Genomic DNA, 20,129 nt, shown 5'->3' on the forward strand with positions numbered 1-20,129 from the left:
TGGGAATACAGCCCTAAAATGAGAGAATTCTAAGTGATTACTGTATACATACAAATTTTACACTAGACACGGGTATCAGCAATTTTACACTAGACATGGATATCAGCAATATTAAAGCAGTGTCCTTTCCTGGGTCAAAATATCAAGTACATATTCTGAGATGTCAGTAGCAGATGTTATGATCTCAGGACGCTGTAACAATTAAGCCATGGCCCATTGGCACAAGATGGAGAAAATGACCACAGGAACCACAGAGAGAGCCTCAAACTCACCTGATGTATGAATGTCTGATTGATGCCTGAACAGGCACGCATTGCATGTGGGTGTAAAATAGACTTCTCAATAAGTCTGCTGTGGTATTTACCTAATGCTATCCACGAAAATCAATTTCATGTGGATTGAGTTCAATGGGAAAGACAAATTCATCATTTTAAAAGGAGTGAATATTAAAAGAAAACCTTTTTGACCCTTTGTTACACAGTGATTTCCTAATAAAGAAACAAAAACCACAAGTTGAATAAGAAAAATGATCAATTAACTACAAACATTAAGCATTTCTGTTATCAAAAGTCATCTTAATGGAAGAAAAATGCTGGGAAAAACACTGTAATCCATAAAACTAGCAAAGGATAAGTGACCAGAATATACCAAGAGACCTGAAAATCTATAAGACCAATATAAGCCCACTACCCCAAGCACAGAAGGACAAAGAATAAGTTCACAGGAAAGAAAGGCAGATATACATAAAAAGATGCTCAAACTTATAGGAAATCAGAGAAATAAAAATTAAAATCACAATCACTACCTTCAGATATTTTTTAAATTAACATAATATTAATATTATGTTATTTTAATAACATTAAAATAATATTTTTTTAAAAATATTAAGCTCTGGTGATGACAAGAGGAACGCAAAATATCTCATGTTATGGGAGTAAAAATTGGTACAATTCTCTTGGAAATCAATCTCTAGTGAAATTCAAGTTGAACATATTTAGAATCCTGATTGAATAATCTAGACAAGAACAAGTGCTATATGTGGCAGGTACAAATTGGTCATAACAACATAATATACAATCACCAAAATAATAATAAAAAAGAAACTCTGGACAATCTCTATTCCATTACTGGTGAAACGGCTAAGTAAATCTAAGTATAGCCTCATTAAAGAACGTCATATGTCCGATTTCAAACTATATTCCAAAGCTACAGTAATCAAAGTGATATGGTACTGGCATAAAAAGGTACATAGACCAATAGAACAGGATTGAGAGCCAGGAAATTAACCTGTGCATATACAGTCAACTAATCTTTGACAAGACCAAGAACACACAGTGAGGAAATGATAGGTTGTTCAGTACATGATGTTGGGAGACTTTGAAGTTCCTTCCTGCATAGGGCAGTACTTAGGTGTTACCAGGGTTAAGAAGTGCTCAAAGGAATTAGGAAAGCTCTTGGACGTTCCCAGTGGTCCAGTGGTTAAGAATCCAGGCTTCCACCGTAAGGGTTGTGGGTTCAGTCCCTGGTCAGGGAACTACGATCCCACATGCCTAGCAGCCCTGCCCCCCAGAAAAACAAAAACAAAGGAAAGCTCTTATCCAAAGCACTGGGTGGTGCTTAGCAATACTGAAGCAATCCTGACTGCAGGCTTCTAAAACACTGGACCCACGAGGGTTGGGTGATCCAGTGCCACGGGTCCTTAGCCCCTGAATGGGAATATCTAAACCTGGGAGTCACCTAGCAAGGCAGGGTCCTGATGGACCGTAGTGACCATGATCCTGGAATTCTCACCCCTCTTCCTTCTTGACCCAGCACTGACTCATTTGCCTCAAAGGTCATGGGATTCCTCCTCTTCTAAGTCAGATCAATGCTTAGTAACCACCCAGAAGAGCTTCTCTTTCCAGTGGGTACTTCCTGCCATGGGGATGGAATAGAGGGGGAACACTCATCCCACATCACCCTTTGCTGGGACCCACAGCTTACAGTGCAACCAGGGCCTAGAATCTAGTTTCCAGAAACTCAAATGGAAGCCCCCACCGCAACATCATCAAAACCTGGCATACGTCATTTATTCAGCAAAACAAGTATCTAGCAAAGGCCAATGTTGATAAACTTGACAGTCTAGATGAAATGGGTAAATTCATTGGAAGATACACACTACTAAAGCCCACTAAAGATAAAAGTAAGTAAAATGAATAGCTGGATATCCATTAACAGAATTGAATCTGTAATTTAATAAATTACTCTCAGACTTCTCTTTTGAGCAAAAATGAAGCAGCAGGGATGGGATTTGCTCTTCTATCTTAAACAAGGACAACCCAGAAATGTGACATATAAAGGCAACAGTTTTCAGACATTTGACAATAAGCATCACAGGAGAGTAAACTTAGAGAGAGGGACCAAAGGAAGGGAGCCTTATGACAGTCCCATTTTACTGCCTGGAGATTTCTAGACTTGTCACAGGGAGGGGGAACCCAGACAGAGCCCAGTGGTCTCCCCGAATTGAAGAGACAGGATTGGAAGTTCAGTAAAACCAAGGTGGCTGGAGTTCCCAGGATTGAGTACTAGTTGAGGGTAGAGTTGCACAGAAGAGAGCTCCAGAGAGCTCCCACAGCAGGAGCCTACATCTGAGTACAGATCAGTGAATGCTTGTGAGGAAAATATCCAAGATCAAGGAAAGAACCACCCCAAAGGGGTAGATGGAACAATACCTCAGGTCACACAGGGCTGGGAATAGTTCCCACTATCCAGAGTGAAAAATCCTCACGGTACAGGGCATAGCTTTTAGAACACTCAGGGGGCAGGGGGGTTGGTATTGTCCCAGTGGTGGGGAAAATCCAGCCCAGATTAAAGACTTCTCTGCTTTCTCCTTACACCATTTATAAGCAAGCCTCGAAAACCGGAGATTCTTCCAGAGTTAACACCACCTTCTGGCCCCTATAGGACTGTGGTGGTCCTCAAGTCAAAGCAACAATAGAAAACACTTAAGAAGATTTCACGCACACACCCCACTTTGGACAGTAGGGGTCTCTTTCTGCAGTTCCTCTGGAAAAAGGAGAAAAGGGCTCTCTTGGGACAAAGCATCCCCATCTGCCATTTTACTGTTGCCACTCACTGTGCCTTTCTGACTGTGGCTGATCCTGGGGCGGCACTGGAAGAGAAAAAGAGAGGATGAAAAGAAAAAAGTGATTTCCCCTCACACTTTCCTGTTTGCGGGACCCTCTTTTCCTGGTCCCCTGACTAGAAACCAGGTGTTTATGTTTGAGCTTCTGCTGCATGCGCATGCTGTGCAGATCAGAGAACTGAGTCTTCCTTCAGTTCAGTCAATGCCAGGAAGGAGAAGAGGAAAAATAATTCCACCAACTCACCTCCACTGTGGGTAATTATTCAAGTCTTAACTTCTCTCCTCATTTCACTTTCTAGTTTTAATTTTTCACATTCCTCACATGGCTAATGTTTATGGTCAGTTCACATCTGTAGGTGAGACAGACTATGGAGAATTTCTTCCATTTTGGCCAGTGCCAGAGTCAATACAAAACTTTTCAGTATGCAACAATTCTGGGACTCCTTCCAAAGATGAGGGCATTATTAGATTGCTTTAAATCCCTAAGCAAATATCTGGAAATCTAGTTATAATTTCTTTTCCACTACAACTTCATAGAAATACACATAATCCCCCAATTCTTCCCTAAGCAACTTCTCTTTAAAGAGAGAGAGCAAAAGTTGGAGAGATATACTCCAATAAAGATGTAAAAAAAAAAAGATGGAGAGATAGAAGGAGAAAGGGGAGTGGGGAGAGAAAGATTGATTCTTCTAAAATAGAAGAAAAAGAAAAAATTGTTTTTCCTTATGATAAGCTCTGCTAGAATCTACTCTTTTAACAGCTTTCCTATCTATCATACATCAGTGTTAACTAGAGTCATTATGCTGGACAACACAACCCCAAAGAGACTGATTTCAATGTCTGATCACTTTACAAAGTTGTAAGATCTAAGTCAGTGACACTCTCTGAAATGAAATTTGACTGTTAACAGCTTGGATGTTTTGTGCCTGTAAGAAATAAAGTTTATTGTCCATCCTTGAAAATGTATATTCAAGGTATTTTCACTCTACATATCTTCCTTAAAAGTACTGCAGTATCCAAGTATCTAGGTCTTATTATCTATACTACTACCACTCTGATAAAATATGTGTATGTTCCTAAAAATCTCTGTTCATCATTGAGAGCTACTAATAGCAACATTGAGGAATCAAGTCATACACAGTCTATATTTTGCTAGTTAAAATGAATTTCTGAGCCATGTACCTGAACAATAACTTAATTCACATCTTTAATATTTCTCATCACTTCTTGAGCTGCTAATTGTGTCTACATTATAGTAACTTTTTTTTCGTTATATAGCCTTTGCTCTTAATAATTTTCCTACACATTCATTCATTTGTTCCAATATATTTTTGATGTCTCTCATATCCTTAACCTGGTGTTTCATCCCTGGAATGTGGCTGGGAAGAGGACTAACGTTGGCCTTCGCTTCTTGCAGTCTGCAAACTAGAAAAGAAGACCCAAAATCTATTGTGAGTTTTACAAAGAGAAAGAATAAGCTGTTCTTGAGGTCATATTATAATGGCCCTAATCTAGTTTGGTAAATTGAGGATTACAAGAGGAATAGGATTCAGCCAGATGAGTGCAGGGAGAAGAGAATTCTACGCTGCCCTTGAGTCTTGACAAGGACTCTCTGGAAGGAGAAGCCTCTGTGCTTTCTGTTCATGCATTTGGCTGAGTTTCCACACCCATGTATTCTTTAATCTCTAGCAACTTCAGATGGCAAATGAAAAGTACATGTATCCTACCCAGTAAAATAAAAGAGATTACTTTTATTTAAATAAAACAGAAAAGACAAATGTACATCGTTAACATTATCACCACTTTAGAAAATAACGCAGCCATGATATCTCCTGAAGGTAAAATGAAGTTAAACACAGTGAAGTATAATTGATTTTCCCCATTCTAGAAGTCACCTGGATAGAAGACCCTCAGCTATTAGAACTGCCGAGACCTTGGTCAGGTTTGTGAGCTGTTCCTGATCATTTGGGTCCACACCAAATGAAAGGTCTGAGAGGGAAAGAGAAAGAGCGTGAGAGGAAATTACAAATGAGGGAACTTCTGGCAACATTAATAAAGCTTATTATACCACATTCATAATCTAGAAACACCCCTATCCAGCCCTGGGGTCTTTGGATATAATGGGGTAAGAGTGGGAATGTAGAAAAGAGACTGAAATGGTCCTCCACGCTGACACACAGAAGTAGAAAAATATCCTCAGAGTTAAGTAGCATATCATTCCTACTTGTCCAGGATTCCTTGCAAAGTCCTATAATCCAGTTACGAGAGTTTCCCACATTCACCTCCCAGTAATGTTTGCCAGTGGTGAAGGTCTGAGCACCCCATGAAGGAGTATTCTCTGAACTTGCTGGATTACGGGGCACGTCTTGATGGTCAGGACTGCACTGCAAACGTCTCAGGTCTTCAGTCAGAGCCACATGACAATTTCTTATTTTATGATCCAACGTAACATACACTTCAGTAAAAAGAAAACAGCAAAGTCAAAGAACAGAGTTTTAAAGTTCTGAGGGACGGACAAGTGTGGCGGTATTGTGGCAAAGGTCTAGCAACCAAATCTCTGGAACAAAGCAAAGCTGGTTTGTCTTATTTGCTGGGAATATTCCAGCCCACCATGACCATTTTCAAGGTGCCAGCCATTTAGTAATTGCTCCTAAAATTCTGGAACTTGTAACAATTCGCTCGCATGAGTGTGTCAGTACGAGCTAGCTCCAGAACACCCCTTTACCAAAGGTGACTAGACAGAGTGTGTCACTGGGAATCCAGAGAAAGAACAGGAAGGGCTTCTTGTCTATCTAAGGAGCCAGAAAATCTCTAATCGTACAACTAGATGAAGGAAAATTTTGAGAATACATAAAGATGTGGGATATCAGCCTCTGGCTTATTTTTACTAACTAACTCCTCAAAAACTGGGGAGTTCATTCATAGATGTCAAGAAAATAGCAAAAAAACAACAAAACAAAAAAAAGAAAATAGCAAAATGGCCCTGAATTCACTTAAGTCCTCTCATTAATCCACTCTCACAAAATAAAATAGCAATAAATATACATTATACTTTAAATATGATATTGTTTTTCTTTTTAGTCCTAAATAGTGATCACATTGCTTAACATTTAAGCAAGCAAAAATAAAATAAACCAAAAACCCATCTGTGCCTTTTTTTAGAAGTGACTCCTCTCTTAGGATTTCTAATGGAGCCACCACTGAATCAGAATCCAACTCATCCCATCTCAGGCCTGCTTCTCCTTTGTCTGCCAGGCTCACCCTTCAGTTGCATTTGTCTTAAGGGGCCCTCTATGCAACAAATCATGGGTTCAATTTGTTTTATGGTTGTACTTTTTGTATATAAAAATATTTTTAAGCTTTTTAAAAGTCTTGTGATTTTTCAAATGTAATTATTACATTCAATATTCAGATAAACATTTAAATAACAACATTAAGGTGATTCTAAGAATCTGAATATCCGCATATAACCACAGTTAACTACAAGATGAAATACACTGAATGGATATGCAGTTTTATAGGGCAGAGTGTTCTTTTTTTTAAATTTTAACTCACCACAAGTAACTATATAAGAAACTGTCATATGCGATTGATTGTTTGTGACAGGCTTCAGTTAGCTTTCTGACTGATAATTAACAATAAATTATAAAGTTAGTTATAAAGCAGTGCCTGCTTCCCTGTTCTCTGCAAAGAACAGACAGAGCAATGAAGAGAGATCACCAGCACGTATCTAGTCGTGAAGGAAATATTACTGCCTTCACCCAGAGAGCTGCCTCTTACCTCGGAAGTTGTTAAGCCTTTCCAACATCCCAGTGATGGCCCATGTACTGAGCTGTGGGTCCACAGGCTGAGGAATGTACAGCTGCATTAACTGACTCCTGTAAAAAAAAAAAAAAAAGACCCACTTACTAACAGGCCCAAAGGTACCATTAGCAGTCCACTGATGGGGCTGCATCAGAATCCTCATAATTAGGTATGAAGGGTGTGAATTTAACTCCTCAGATGGAGGAACACTACAGTTGCTATTATATTTTACAATCTGTTTCCCTGCTCTTAGCATATCAATCTTAGTAGAATATGTCACCTCAATCATAATTGTGTCTGTTTCCTCTCTTCTAGCTTCCCTAGGGGATCCACACAGCAATTCTCATTTAATTCCTGAAATCTAATAGGTGGCAAATAGTTAGAATTTGCCATCTGATACATATGGATCCTCAGCACTATCGTATGTTCTTTCTTGATGATTCTACCTCCCTCCTCGTCTCAGCATCCGTCTACCTGCTGCCTCTCTGAGCTTATCTGCCTTTCCCATAGATGACCAGGAATAATCCTCAAATATTGATAATTAGAATTTGGAAATTAGGGGGGCAGCAAAAATAGTTGTCTCTTTGCAACTTCTACAGTAAGGCTTGCAACTGAAACTACACTCCCCTCAACCCTACTTTCACCTAAGCGTAGACTATATAAAACCTGGCAGACTTTTAGAGAAGGAAGGAATAAACGCAGACAGAAAGAAACTTCTCATTAAAAAGGGAGGGTCCATCTCAACAGAAATAGCCTGATCATTATCACAATTACCATGATTTGAATAGGGGGCAAACTTACCTTTTCATTGTGTCTCCCACACCCTGTAAAGAGAAAGAAAGGAAGGCTTAGCTTTCAGCAAAAGCTCTCCTGTTTAGTCTAGTTTGAGGATATGAGATTATACTGGGAAATTCACTATCTCCAGTTTTCTTCCTTGGGGAAAATCATTTGCCATTTCCCTTATCCTTAAAAAGATGAAACCCAGTTCACATTTACATACAGTTGATAAAATCATACTCTTATAAAATTGAAAGTCAGAAGATGTTCTTAGGGTGCACAAATGGCTGTGCTTTGTTGTAATCTACAGCAGGATTCACAGCGTTCCGCAAAGTTCTTATAAGGGTATGAAAGCTAGAACTTCACAACAGAAAGAAGGCATACATCCCATATTCACACATATTACCAAGTACACATACAAAGTTAAATTATCTGCTCACAAGCTGCTCTCTTGCAGCTGGTCAGAAACTGTAAATATAGTCGTCCCTGAGTATATGAGGCGAATTCATTCCAGGGCCCCTTGTATACCAAAATCCATGGATGCTCAAATCTCTTATATAAAATGGCACAGTATTTCCATATAATGTATGCACAATTTCCTGTATGCTTTAATCACCTCTAGATTACTTATAATACCTAATATAATGTAAATGCTGTGTAAACAGTTGTCAGCATTGACAAATTAAAGTTCTGCTTTTTGGAAATTTCTGGGTTTTTAAAAAATATATATTTTCCACCGGCAGTTGGTTGAATCCCCGGATGTGAAACCTATAGGGATATGGAAGGCTAACTGTATAGTAGAGGAATAGAACAAGAAGGTTTGGGAGATTTTCTTCTGGATGTGTTACTTGAACCTTTCCACACAGTTATCCTTCTTCCATATAAGGCGAAAGTGATGTTTCGTCTCCAGATTATACTGGAGGAGCAAAACTCGCCATCATAGAGGCAGAAGAAGAATCTGGACTTTGGAACCAGAAAAATAATGGAGGCCAAAAAGGATATAACTCCAGTGGATATAAATGCTTTCCAAGCAGGCTGGTGTTCAGCACCCTAACGTCCTTCCTTAGTCCTTACCTGGAGCATGTCCACGTCTGCTTTAAGGCACAGTTCCTTCAGCTCCTCATATATTCTTCTCAGGAGTTTCCCCATATGAACCATTCTGGCTACATTTCTCCTGAGTCGCTGAAAAACAATCTTGCCTTCAATTGCCAACATCTCTAAATGTTTTTGCTTTTCTTCCTGGAGATATTGATATACCTTAGGGTATTCAGCTCCTATCATCACCATCCGTAGATTTACAAAACCCTGCAGTGACATTGGATTCATTAGATCATGTATCTGGATGGTTTTATTCTTCTCTTATCATCTATTGTCTACATGTTATGTATAGAATACTTGTCTTAGTTTGTTTGGGCTACTATAACAAAAGCACAATAGATTGTATAACTTATAAATAACAGAATTTACTTCACACAGTTCAGTAAGGTGGGAAATCCAAGATCAGTGCCAGCAGATTTGGTGTATGGTGAGAGCCACTGACTAGATAGCTATCTTTTTTTTTTTTTTTTTGCTTAATAATGATTAAAATATATTCCACTTTACAAAGCACATTCACATACTTGGTTTTCACTTTTTTACCATATGCATGTATCTTTTTTATTGAAGTGTAGTTGATTTACAATATTGTATTAATTTCAGGTATACAGCAAAGTGATTTGGTTATACATACATATATATATGCATATATCTATATTCTGTTTTTTCCCAATTCTTTTCCATTATAGGTTATTACAAGATATTGAATATAGTTCCCTGTGCTATAAAGTAGGTCCTTGTTGTTTATCTATTTTATATATAGTAGTGTGTATATGTTAATCCCAAACTCCTAATTTATCCTTCCCCCACTTTCCCCTTTGGTAACCATAAGTTTTTTTCTATGCCTGTCGGTCGATTTCTGGTTTGTAAATAAGTTCATTTGTATCATTTTTATTTTTAGATTCCACATATAAGTGATATCATATGATATTTGTCTTTCTCTGACTTAATTCCCGTAATATGGTAATCTCTAGGTCCATCCATGTTGTTGCAAATGGCATTATTTCATCCTTTTTCGTGGCTGAGTAGTATTCCATTGTATAAGTATACTACGTCTTCTTTATCCATTCATCTGCTGATGGACATTTAGGTTGCTTCCATGTCTTGACTAGATAGTCATCTTTTGGTTGTGTCCTCACATGGCAGGAGGGGCAAGCCTCCACAGGGCTTCTTTTATGAGAATCCCACTCATAAGGACTCTGCCTTCATGACCTACTCACCTCCCAAAGGCACGACCTCCTAACACCATCACTTTGGGGGTTAGAATTTCAACATTTGAACTTGGTGGGGGGGTGAGGGGGGAACCCAAACTTTTGGACCATACCTTCTGTTTTCTCTGCTCCAGAAGGATGGGTTCTCAGAGAACTGCTGGTTCACTCCCTTCGCTTCTTTAGGTCTCTACCCTGATGTAACGTTCATAATGAGTCTTCCCTGACCAGCATACTTTCTCTCCAAGCCTGTTCTATTTATACACATCTCTGCTTTAATTTTCTCCCAAGAACTTTACAAATGTGAGATATTATAAATGTTACTTTTTTTTTTGTTACATGACTTCTCTTACTAGATTATAACCAACTGAGGTCAGTGATTTTTGTCCATTTCTGTATCTTTTTGTGGGCCTAGAACAGTGAGCAATGCATCATATGCCCTCCTATGAATGAGTGGTTTATTAGGAAATCCATCCTAAATGATCAAGATAATTTTATTATTGCCTTTGGTATTTTCACAGCACTGTATACAGATTTCTGTTCAATGACATATTCTATACCATAGCCTGTTGATATGTCTTCTTTAGAAGTGATTGAGTTCTTTGAAAATAAAAATGTAGTTTATTTTTATTAAACCTTCAGCTTCAGGTTCCCAGTTCATATATTTGAATCAATGAACGATACAACCCCAAATCCTTAGGTAGACGTTCACAATCTTGCCATGGTTATAATTACATTTCTAGCCATAACTCTCACTGCCTGCTTCATGCCCTATGTACTAATTAACAGGAGCTACTTGCAGGTCCCAGACAATTCCATGATTTGTCTCATTTTTAGCTTTCTTGTCCCTTAGGTGTCTGTGTCATAAACACCCATGAATTTACAGATTCTACTAACACATTAGCATTGGGATGATGTTTACTTGTCTGAGAAGCTTTTCTTAACATTCAAAGTTTATTAATCTCCTACAGAACTCTATTTTTACCTCCATCCCAGTGACCATTGCATTTTGTTTTGTGATACTGCATTTTCTTGTCCCTGCTAAAGTACAATATTAGTGGTAGACATTGCTTTATCAAGAAAATCAGGAAAAACCTTTTAGTTACATTTTGGGTTCATTCAACATGAAATCCTATATTGAAGGTCATGTATGTAGCTCTCTCTGATCACTCACTCAGGGGACATTATGATTTAATTCAAGTTCTTCCACTGTAAGTTAAAAGGATATTTGTCCAAGCTGCTTCCAGTGGATACAGGGTCTACTGCTTACCTCCCATACTCTGAATATGTTGGTCACTTTTTTTATATTTCTCTGATTTTCTTTTTTCTTTTTCCAAATAGATTTCATTTGCATCAGAAGGTTCTCCTGCAAAATAACCATAAATTGGAGTACTAGAAAAGCAAAGGTAGTACATTTCAGATACTTAAAAGAAGATAGAAGGGTATGAACATGGGACAAACAGTAAAGAGAGCAGAGATGTCAGCGATTTTCCTTGGGAACACTAACTGATAAATCTGAGAGATCAACCAAAAATAGAATGCCTAAATTTAGAAAATGTAATCTATTATCTGAGGAATCTAACACTGATATTGTAGTAACCTGGTCAATTTTCAGAAGTGAATCTTGCTTTATATTTAATCGTGAAATATTAGCCCTCAGTTTTCCTAAGGCACTATAAGAAAATATTGGCCAGTGTTTCTAAATCTGCTATAATTAGAACAGGATCATCGTAATCATAGTTGTAGGAGCCAATGACTGTTACTGAAACTAGAGATTTATCCAGCACGTTACTTACACTGAAATACCAGCACCCTAATTCTCATCCATTTCATCATCATTCCTGTCTTTCAGCCCAAAAGAATTTAAACTTCAGGAGAACAAGAATGTTGTCTAGTTTCTTCACCACTTTATCCCTAGATTTCAGAATAGTGCCTGGCACATGGTGTTCAGAAATTCGATTTGTTTCCTACATAAAATAATAATAACAATCAATGTATTTGCCTCATTGCCTATCAGATACAGGGTCGTCCACATTTCAAAGGCATTCAGAGATATCACTTACCCTGTAGCGCTCTGCAACCTGCTTTACTGGATAGTGTTCATGCGTGGCATGCTCTGGGGAATGAGAGCAGAACAAACACAGCAGGCTCTTGTCAGTTTGACAGAAGTAGAGCTTTATCACTTGGTGTACGCTACACATCTGCTTGGCAGAGCTAGGTAACTGGCAGACAACTGATCCTCTGGTAGGAAGAACATGCTCCTTAGCAAAAATAGTGCTTTTGAAGTCCATTTTCGGAGATACTGCCTTGCACACAGGACAGCAAGGAGCTGTTTGGACATCTTCCCACAAGAGACAGAGGCAAGGAGTACAAAATCTGTGCCCACAGCTAATGGTGACAGGGTCTGTGAAATTGTCCTTGCAGATGGAGCAGATGAACTCACTGGGGAAACACTGCGTGAAAGCAGATTCCATGTTTCTGAGAAAATAAAAGGAAAGGACATTCTTTACCCTTGGCATGTGAGTTGAGCTTTGAGCCTTCTCTCACTAATACACATATGTACTGTAGGAGGACAGGCCATGTTTTGAATAGGATGGCGAGGCACAAAGAGAGTCCTAAAGACTGGTAAAATGCATTATTATTTTCTTACAGTGGCCTCCAGCACTACTTCTCATTTCCCTATTAGAAATCCAGGATTTTTCACATATCTCTCTTTCAAAGACAAAGAAATCAGAGGTTCTGGGCTCATTCATAGGCAGTGGGTCATATTGTGTCCAAAACTATCACAATTTTCCCCTTTTTTCCTCTCTCTGATTGGTTAGCACAGGGTATTTGTTCCAATTCTGGCAAATGAAATAAAAAACTAAGACTCCTAGGACAATTCCAGAAAAGATTTTCTTGCTTCAGAAGAGATGCGTGGAATTTTTTAAAAAAACCTGCCTTTTCTGTTTCTGGACATTTTTTGGATACAATACCCATTTGCATAGCCATCTTGTGGTCACAACGTGAACTAGCCTAAGGAGAAAAGACAATAATAGTCTAAGGATAACAAAAAAGACGGAAAGAAACTGCGTTCTTAACAATGACATTGAACAATAGTTAACCTAATTCTGGAGACGCCGATTTCTGACTAAATTAACACAAATCCCTATACTAAAGACCTAACAGAAGAAAGTTTGTGCTCACTACTGCATAAATAAAGAACTTAGCACAGTATCTACTGTCATATGTGATATGTCAGGGGTTCAACAAAAATTATGAGGCATATCATAAGGCAAGAAAAATGTAGTCTGAACAGGCAAAGCAGTCATCAGAACCAGACTTAGATACAACACAGTTGTTAGAACCATCAGACAAAGAATTTAAAATAACTGTGATTAGAATGTTAAAGGCTTTTATAAAAAATGTAGACAACATGCAAGATAGGTAATTTCAGGAGAGGGATGAAAACTATAAGACAATCAGATAGGCTAGATATAATATATGCAGAGAATTTTGTGTTTGCGTTCAGGAGTAGATGCAATACAAGAAAGAAAAGTATCAGTGACCATAATGGTAGGTCAATATAAAATACCAAAACTAAACACAGAGAAGAAAAACAAAGAGTAAAAACTTAAAACAGAACAGAGCATCAAAGAGCAGAAGGACACCATTAAATGCTGTTTAACACTGTTTAGCATCTGTGTAATTAGATTTCCAGAAGGAAAATAAAGATATAACAGAGCAAAAGAAACATTTAAAGAAATAATTTGAGAGACTCTTCCAAAATTAGTGACGGACACTAAAAAAAGATCTACGAGGGAAGATGGCGGAAGAGTAAGACGCGGAGATCACCTTCCTCTCCACAGATACATCAGAAATACATCTACACACGGAACCGCTCCTATAGAACACCCACTGATCTCTGGCAGAAGACCTCAGACCTCCCAAAAGGCAAGAAACTCCCCACGTACCTGCGTAGGGCAAAAGAAAAAAGAGACAAAAGGTTAGGGACGGGACCTGCACCAGTGGGAGGGAGCCGAGAAGGAGGAAAGGTTTCCACACACTAGAAGCCCCTGTGTGGGCGGAGACTGCGGGTGACGGAGGGGGGAAGCTTCGGAGCCTCGGAGGAGAGCGAAGCAACACGGGTGCGGAGGGCAAAGCAGAGAGATTCCCGCACAGAGGATCAGGGCCGACTGGCACTCACCAGCCCGAGAGGCTTGTCTGCTCACACGCGGGGACGGGCGGGGCTGGGAGCTGAGGTTCCGGCTTCGGTTGGAGTACAGGGAGAGGACTGGGGTTAGGGGCGTGAAAACAGCCTGAAGGGGTTAGTGCGCCACGGCTGGCCGGGAGGGAGTCCGGGAAAACGTCTGGAGTTGCCGAAGAGGCAAGAGACTTTTTCTTCCCTCTTTGTTTCCTGGTGCACGAGGATAGGGGATAAAGAGCACTGCTTAAAGGAGCTCCAGAGACGGGCGAGAGCCACAGCTAACAGTGTGGACCCCAGAGACGGGCATGAGGCACTAAAGCTGCTGCCGCCGCCACCAAGAAGCCTGTGTGCAAGCACAGGTCACTCTCCACACCTCCCCTCCCGTGAGCCTCTGCAGCCCGCCACTGCCAGGGTCCCGTGATCCAGGGACAACTTCCCCGGGAGAACGCACGGCGCTCTTCAGGCTGGTGCAACGTCCCGCCTGCCTCTGCCGCCGCAGGCTCGCCCCGCATCGTGCCCCTCCCTCCCCGCGGCCTGAGTGAGCCAGAGCCCCCGAATCAGCGGCTCCTTTAACCCCCTCCTGTCTGAGCGAAGAACAGATGCCCTCAGGCGACCTACACGCAGAGGCGGGGCCAATTCCAAAGCTGAGCCCCAGGAGCTGTGAGAACAAAGAAGAGAAAAGGAGATGTCTCCCAGCAGCCTCAGGAGCAGCGGATTAAAGCTCCACAATCAACTTGATGTACCCTGCATCTGTGGAATACCTGAATAGACAACGAATCATCCCAAATTGAGGAGGTGGGCTTTGGAAGTAAGATAGATTATTTTTTCCTCGTTTCCTCTTTTTGTGAGCATGTATGTGTATGCTTCTGTGTGAGATTTTGTCTGTATAGCTTTGCTTTCACCATTTGTCCTAGGGTTCTTTTTTTTTTACTTTTTACTTCAAAAAATGTCCGTTTTTTTTTACTTCAAAAATTTTTTCTCTTAATAATTATCTTTTATTTTAATAACGTTATTTTATTTTATCTTACTTTATTTTATTTTATCCTCTTTCTTTCTTTCTTTCTTCCTTTCTTTCTATTTTTTCTCCCTTTTACTCTGAGCCGTGGGTATGAAAGGCTCTTGGTGCTCCAGCCAGGAGTCACTGCTGTGCCTCTGGGGTGGGAGAGCCAACTTCAGGACACTGGTCCACAAGAGACCTCCCAGCTCCACGTAATATCAAACAGCGAAAATCTCCCAGAGATCTCCATCTCAACACCAAGACCCAGCTTCACTCAACGACCAGCAAGCTACAGTGCTGAACACCCTATGCCAAACAACTAGCAAGACAGGAACACAACCCCACCCATTAGCAGAAAGGCTGCCTAAAATCATAATAAGGCCACAGACACCCCAAAACACACCACCAGACGTGGACCTGCCCACTAGAAAGACAAGATCCAGCCTCATCCACCAGAACACAGGCACTAGTCTCCTCCACCAGGAAGCCTACACAACCCACTGAACCAACCTTAGCCACTGGGGACAGACACCAAAAACAACAGGAACTATGAACCTGCAGCCTGCAAAAAGGAGACCTCAAACACAGTATGAGAAGCAAAATGAGAAGACAGAAAAACACACAGCAGATGAAGGAGCAAGGTAAAAACCAACCAGAACTAACAAATGAAGAGGAAATAGGCAGTCTACCTGAAAAAGAATTCAGAATAATTATAGTAAAGGTGATCCAAAATCTTGGAAATAGAATAGAGAAAATGCAAGAAACATTTAACAAGGACCTAGAAGAACTAAAGAGGAAACAAGCAATGATGACCAACACAATAAATGAAATTAAAAATACTCTAGGAGGGATTAATAGCAGAATAACTGAGGCAGAAGAAAGGATAAGTGATCTGGAAGATAAAATAGTGGAAATAACTACTGCAGAGCACAATAAAGAAAACAGAGGGGCTTCCCTGGTGGCGCGGTGGTTGGGAGTCCGCCTGCCGATGCAGGGGGCGCAGGTTCGTGCCCCGGTATGGGAGGATACCACGTGCCGCAGAGCGGCTGGGCCCCTGAGCCATGGCCACTGGGCCTGCGCGTCTGGAGCCTGTGCTCCGCGGCGGGAGAGGCCACAGCAGTGAGGGGCCCGCCTGCCGCAAAAAAAAAAAAAAAAAGAAAGAAAATATAATGAAAAGAACTGAGGACAGTCTCAGAGACCTCTGGGACAACATTAAACACACCAACATTCGAATTATAGGGGTCCTAGGAGAAGAAGGGAAAAAGAAAGTTACTGAGAAAATATTTGAAGAGATTATAGTTAAAAACTTCCCTAATATGGGAAAGGAAATAGTTAATCAAGTCTAGGAAGCACAGAGAGTCCCATACAGGATAAATCCAAGGAGAAACATGACAAGACTCATATTAATCAAACTATCAAAAATTACATACAAAGAAAACATATTAAAAGCAGCAAGGGGAAAACAACAAATAACACACAAAGGAATCCCCATGAGGCTAACAGCTGATCATTCAGCAGAAACTCTGCAAGCCAGAAGGGACTGGCAGGATATATTTAAAGTGATGAAGGAGAAAACCCTACACCCAAGATTACTCTACCCAGCAAGGATCTCATTCAGGTTTGATGGAGAAATTAAAAGCTTTACAGACAAGTAAAAGCTGAGAGAGTTCAGCACCACCAAACCAGCTTTACAACAAATGCTAAAGGAACTTCTCTAGGCAAGAAACATGAGAGAAGGAAAAGACCTACAATAACAAACCCAAAACAATTAAGAAAATGGGAATAGGAATATACATATCGATAGTTACCTTAAATGTAGAGGGATTAAATGCTCCCACCAAAAGACACAGACTGGCTGCATGGATACAAAAACAAGACCCATAAATATGCTGTCTACAAGAGACCCACTTCAGACCTAGGGACACATACAGACTGAAAGTGGGGGGATGGAAAAAGATATTACATGCAAATGGAAATCAAAAGAAAGCTAGAGTAGCAATTCTCATATCAGACAAAATTGACTTTAAAATAAAGACTATTACAGGAGACAAAGAAGGACACTACATAATGATCAAGGGATCTGTCCTAGAAGGAGACATAACAACTGTAAATATTTATGCAGCCAACATAGGAGCACCACAATACACAAGGCAAATACTAACAGCCATAAAACGGGAAATCGACAGTAACACAATCATAGTAGGGGACTTTAACTCCCAACTTTCACCAATAGACAGAGCATCCAAAATGAAAATAAATAAGGAAACACAAGCTTTAAATGATACATTAAACAAGATGGACTTAATTGATATTTATAAGACATTCCATCCAAAACAACAGAATATGCATTTTTCTCAAGTGCTCATGGAACATTCTCCAGGATAGATTATATCTTGGGTCACAAATCAAGCCTTGGTAAATTTAAGAAAATTGAAATCATATCAAGTATCTTTTCTGATCACATCACTACGAGACTAGATATCAATTACAGGAAAAGATCTGTAAGAAATACAAACACATGGAGGTTAAACAATGCACTACTTAATAACCAAGTGATCACTGAAGAAATCAAAGAGGAAATCAAAAAATACCTAGAAACAAATGACAATGGAGACACGATGACCCAAAACCTATGGGATGCAGCAAAAGCAGTTCTAAGAGCGAAGTTTATAGCAATACAATCCTACCTTAAGAAACAGGAAACATCTCAAATAAACAACCTAACCTTGCACCTAAAGCAATTAGAGAAAGAAGAACAAAAAAAAACTAAAGTTAGCAGAAGGAAGGAAATCATACAGATCAGATCAGAAATAAATGAAAAAGAAATGAAGGAAACGATAGCAAAGAATCATAAAACTAAAAGCTGGTTCTTTGAGAAAATAAACAAAATTGATAAACAATTAGCCAGACTCATCAAGAAAAAAAGGGAGAAGACTCAAATCAATAAAATTAGAAATGAAAAAGGAGAAGTAACAACTGACACTGCAGAAAAACAAAGGATCATGAGAGAGTACTACAAGTAACTCTATGCCAATAAAATGAACAACCTGGAAGAAATGGACAAATTCTTAGAAATGCACAACATGCCGAGACTGAACCAGAAAGAAATAGAAAATATGAACAGACCAATCACAAGCACTGAAATTGAAACTGTGATTAAAAATCTTCCAACAAACAAAAGCCCAGGACCAGATGGCTTCACAGGCGAATTCTATCAAACATTTAGAGAAGAGTTAACACCTAACCTTCTCAACTCTTCCCAAATATAGCCGAGGGAGGAACACTCACAAACTCATTTTCGAGGCCACCATCACCCTGATGCCCAAACCAGACAGAGATGTCACAAAGAAAGAAAACTACAGGCCAATATCGCTGATGAACATAGATGCAAAAATCCTCAACAATATACTAGCAAACAGAATCCAACAGCACATTAAAAGGATCATACACCATGGTCAAGTAGGGTTTAACCCAGGAATGCAAGGATTCTTCAATATACACAAATCAATCAATGTGATACACCATATTAACAAGTTGAAGGAGAGAAACCATATGATTATCTCAATAGATGCAGAGAAAGCTTTTGACAAAATTCAACACCCATTTATAATAAAAACCCTGCAGAAAGCAGGCATAGAGGGAACTTTCCTCAACATAATAAAGGCCATATATGACAAACCTACAGCCAACATCATCCTCAATGGTGAAAAACTGAAACCATTTCCACTAAGATCAGGAACAAGACAAGGTTGCCCACTCTCACCACTATTATTCAACGTAGTTTTGGAAGTTTTAGCCACAGCAATCAAAGAAGAAAAAGAAATAAAAGGAATCCAAATTGGAAAAGAAGAAGTGAAACTGTCACTGTTTGCAGATGACATGATACTCTACATAGAGAATCCTAGGATGCTACCAGAAAACTACTATAGCTAATCAATGAATTTGGTAAAGTAGTAGGATACAAAATTTATGGACAGAAATCTCTTGCATTCCTATACATTAATGATGAAAAATCTGAAAGTGAAATTAAGAAAACAATCCCATTTACCATTGCAACAAAAAGAATAAAATATCTAGGAATTAACCTACCTAAGGAGACAAAAGACCTGTATGTAGAAAATTATAAGACTCTGATAAAACAAATTAAAGATGATACAAATAGATGGAGAGATATACCATGTTCTTGGATTGGAAGAATCAGCATTGTGAAAATGACTCTACTACCCAAAGCAATCTACAGATTCAATGCAATCCCGATCAAACTACCATTGGCATCTTTCACAGAAATAGAAAAAAAAAATTCACAATTTGTATGGAAACACAAAAGACCCTGAATAGCCATAGCAATCTTGAGAACAAAAAATGGAGCTGGAAGAATCAGGCTCCCTGACTTCAGAGTATACTACAAAGCTACAGTAATCAATACAGTATGGTACTGGCACAAAAACAGAAAGATAGATCAATGGAACAGGATAGAAAGCCCAGAGATGAACCCATGCACATATGGTCACCTTATCTTTGATAGAGGAGGCAAGAATATACAGTGGAGAAAAGACAGCCACTTCAATAAGTGGTTCTGGGAAAACTGGACAGCTACATGTAAAAGAATGAAATTAGAACACTCCCTAACACCATACACAAAAATAAACTCAAAATGGATTAAAGACCTAAATGAAAGGCCAGACACTATCAAACTCTTAGAGGAAAACATAGGCAGAACACTCTATGACATAAATCACAGCAAGATCCTTTTTGACCCACCTCCTAGAGAAATGGAAATAAAAACAAAAATAAACAAATGGGACCTAATGAAACTTAAAAGCTTTTGCACAGCAAAGGAAAACATAAAAAAAAAAGACAAAAAGACAACCCTCAGAATGGGAGAAAATATTTGCAAATGAAGCAACTGATAAAGGATTAATCTCCAAGATTTACAAG

At 39.3% G+C, this 20,129-nt stretch overlaps 1 protein-coding gene across 1 annotated transcript; it reads right to left on the reverse strand.

The window, feature by feature from the left end:
- Nucleotides 1-1,267: 1,267 nt before the first annotated feature.
- On the reverse strand, nt 1,268-12,299 carry LOC149748786 (tripartite motif-containing protein 77-like). Its single transcript, XM_089915881.1, has 5 exons — nt 12,072-12,299; nt 8,780-8,944; nt 7,730-7,752; nt 6,905-7,002; nt 1,268-5,591 (listed from the first exon to the last, which is right to left on the reverse strand). The coding sequence occupies exons 1-5, from the start codon at nt 12,297-12,299 to the stop codon at nt 5,086-5,088; spliced, it is 1,020 nt and encodes a 339-aa protein (XP_089772007.1). The 3' UTR covers nt 1,268-5,085.
- Nucleotides 12,300-20,129: the final 7,830 nt, after the last annotated feature.

Source organism: Delphinapterus leucas, chromosome 7, assembly GCF_059928025.1.
Source record: "Delphinapterus leucas isolate spDelLeu-1000000601 "Yukka" chromosome 7, BTC_Dleu_Yukka2, whole genome shotgun sequence".
Taxonomy (NCBI): domain Eukaryota; kingdom Metazoa; phylum Chordata; class Mammalia; order Artiodactyla; family Monodontidae; genus Delphinapterus; species Delphinapterus leucas.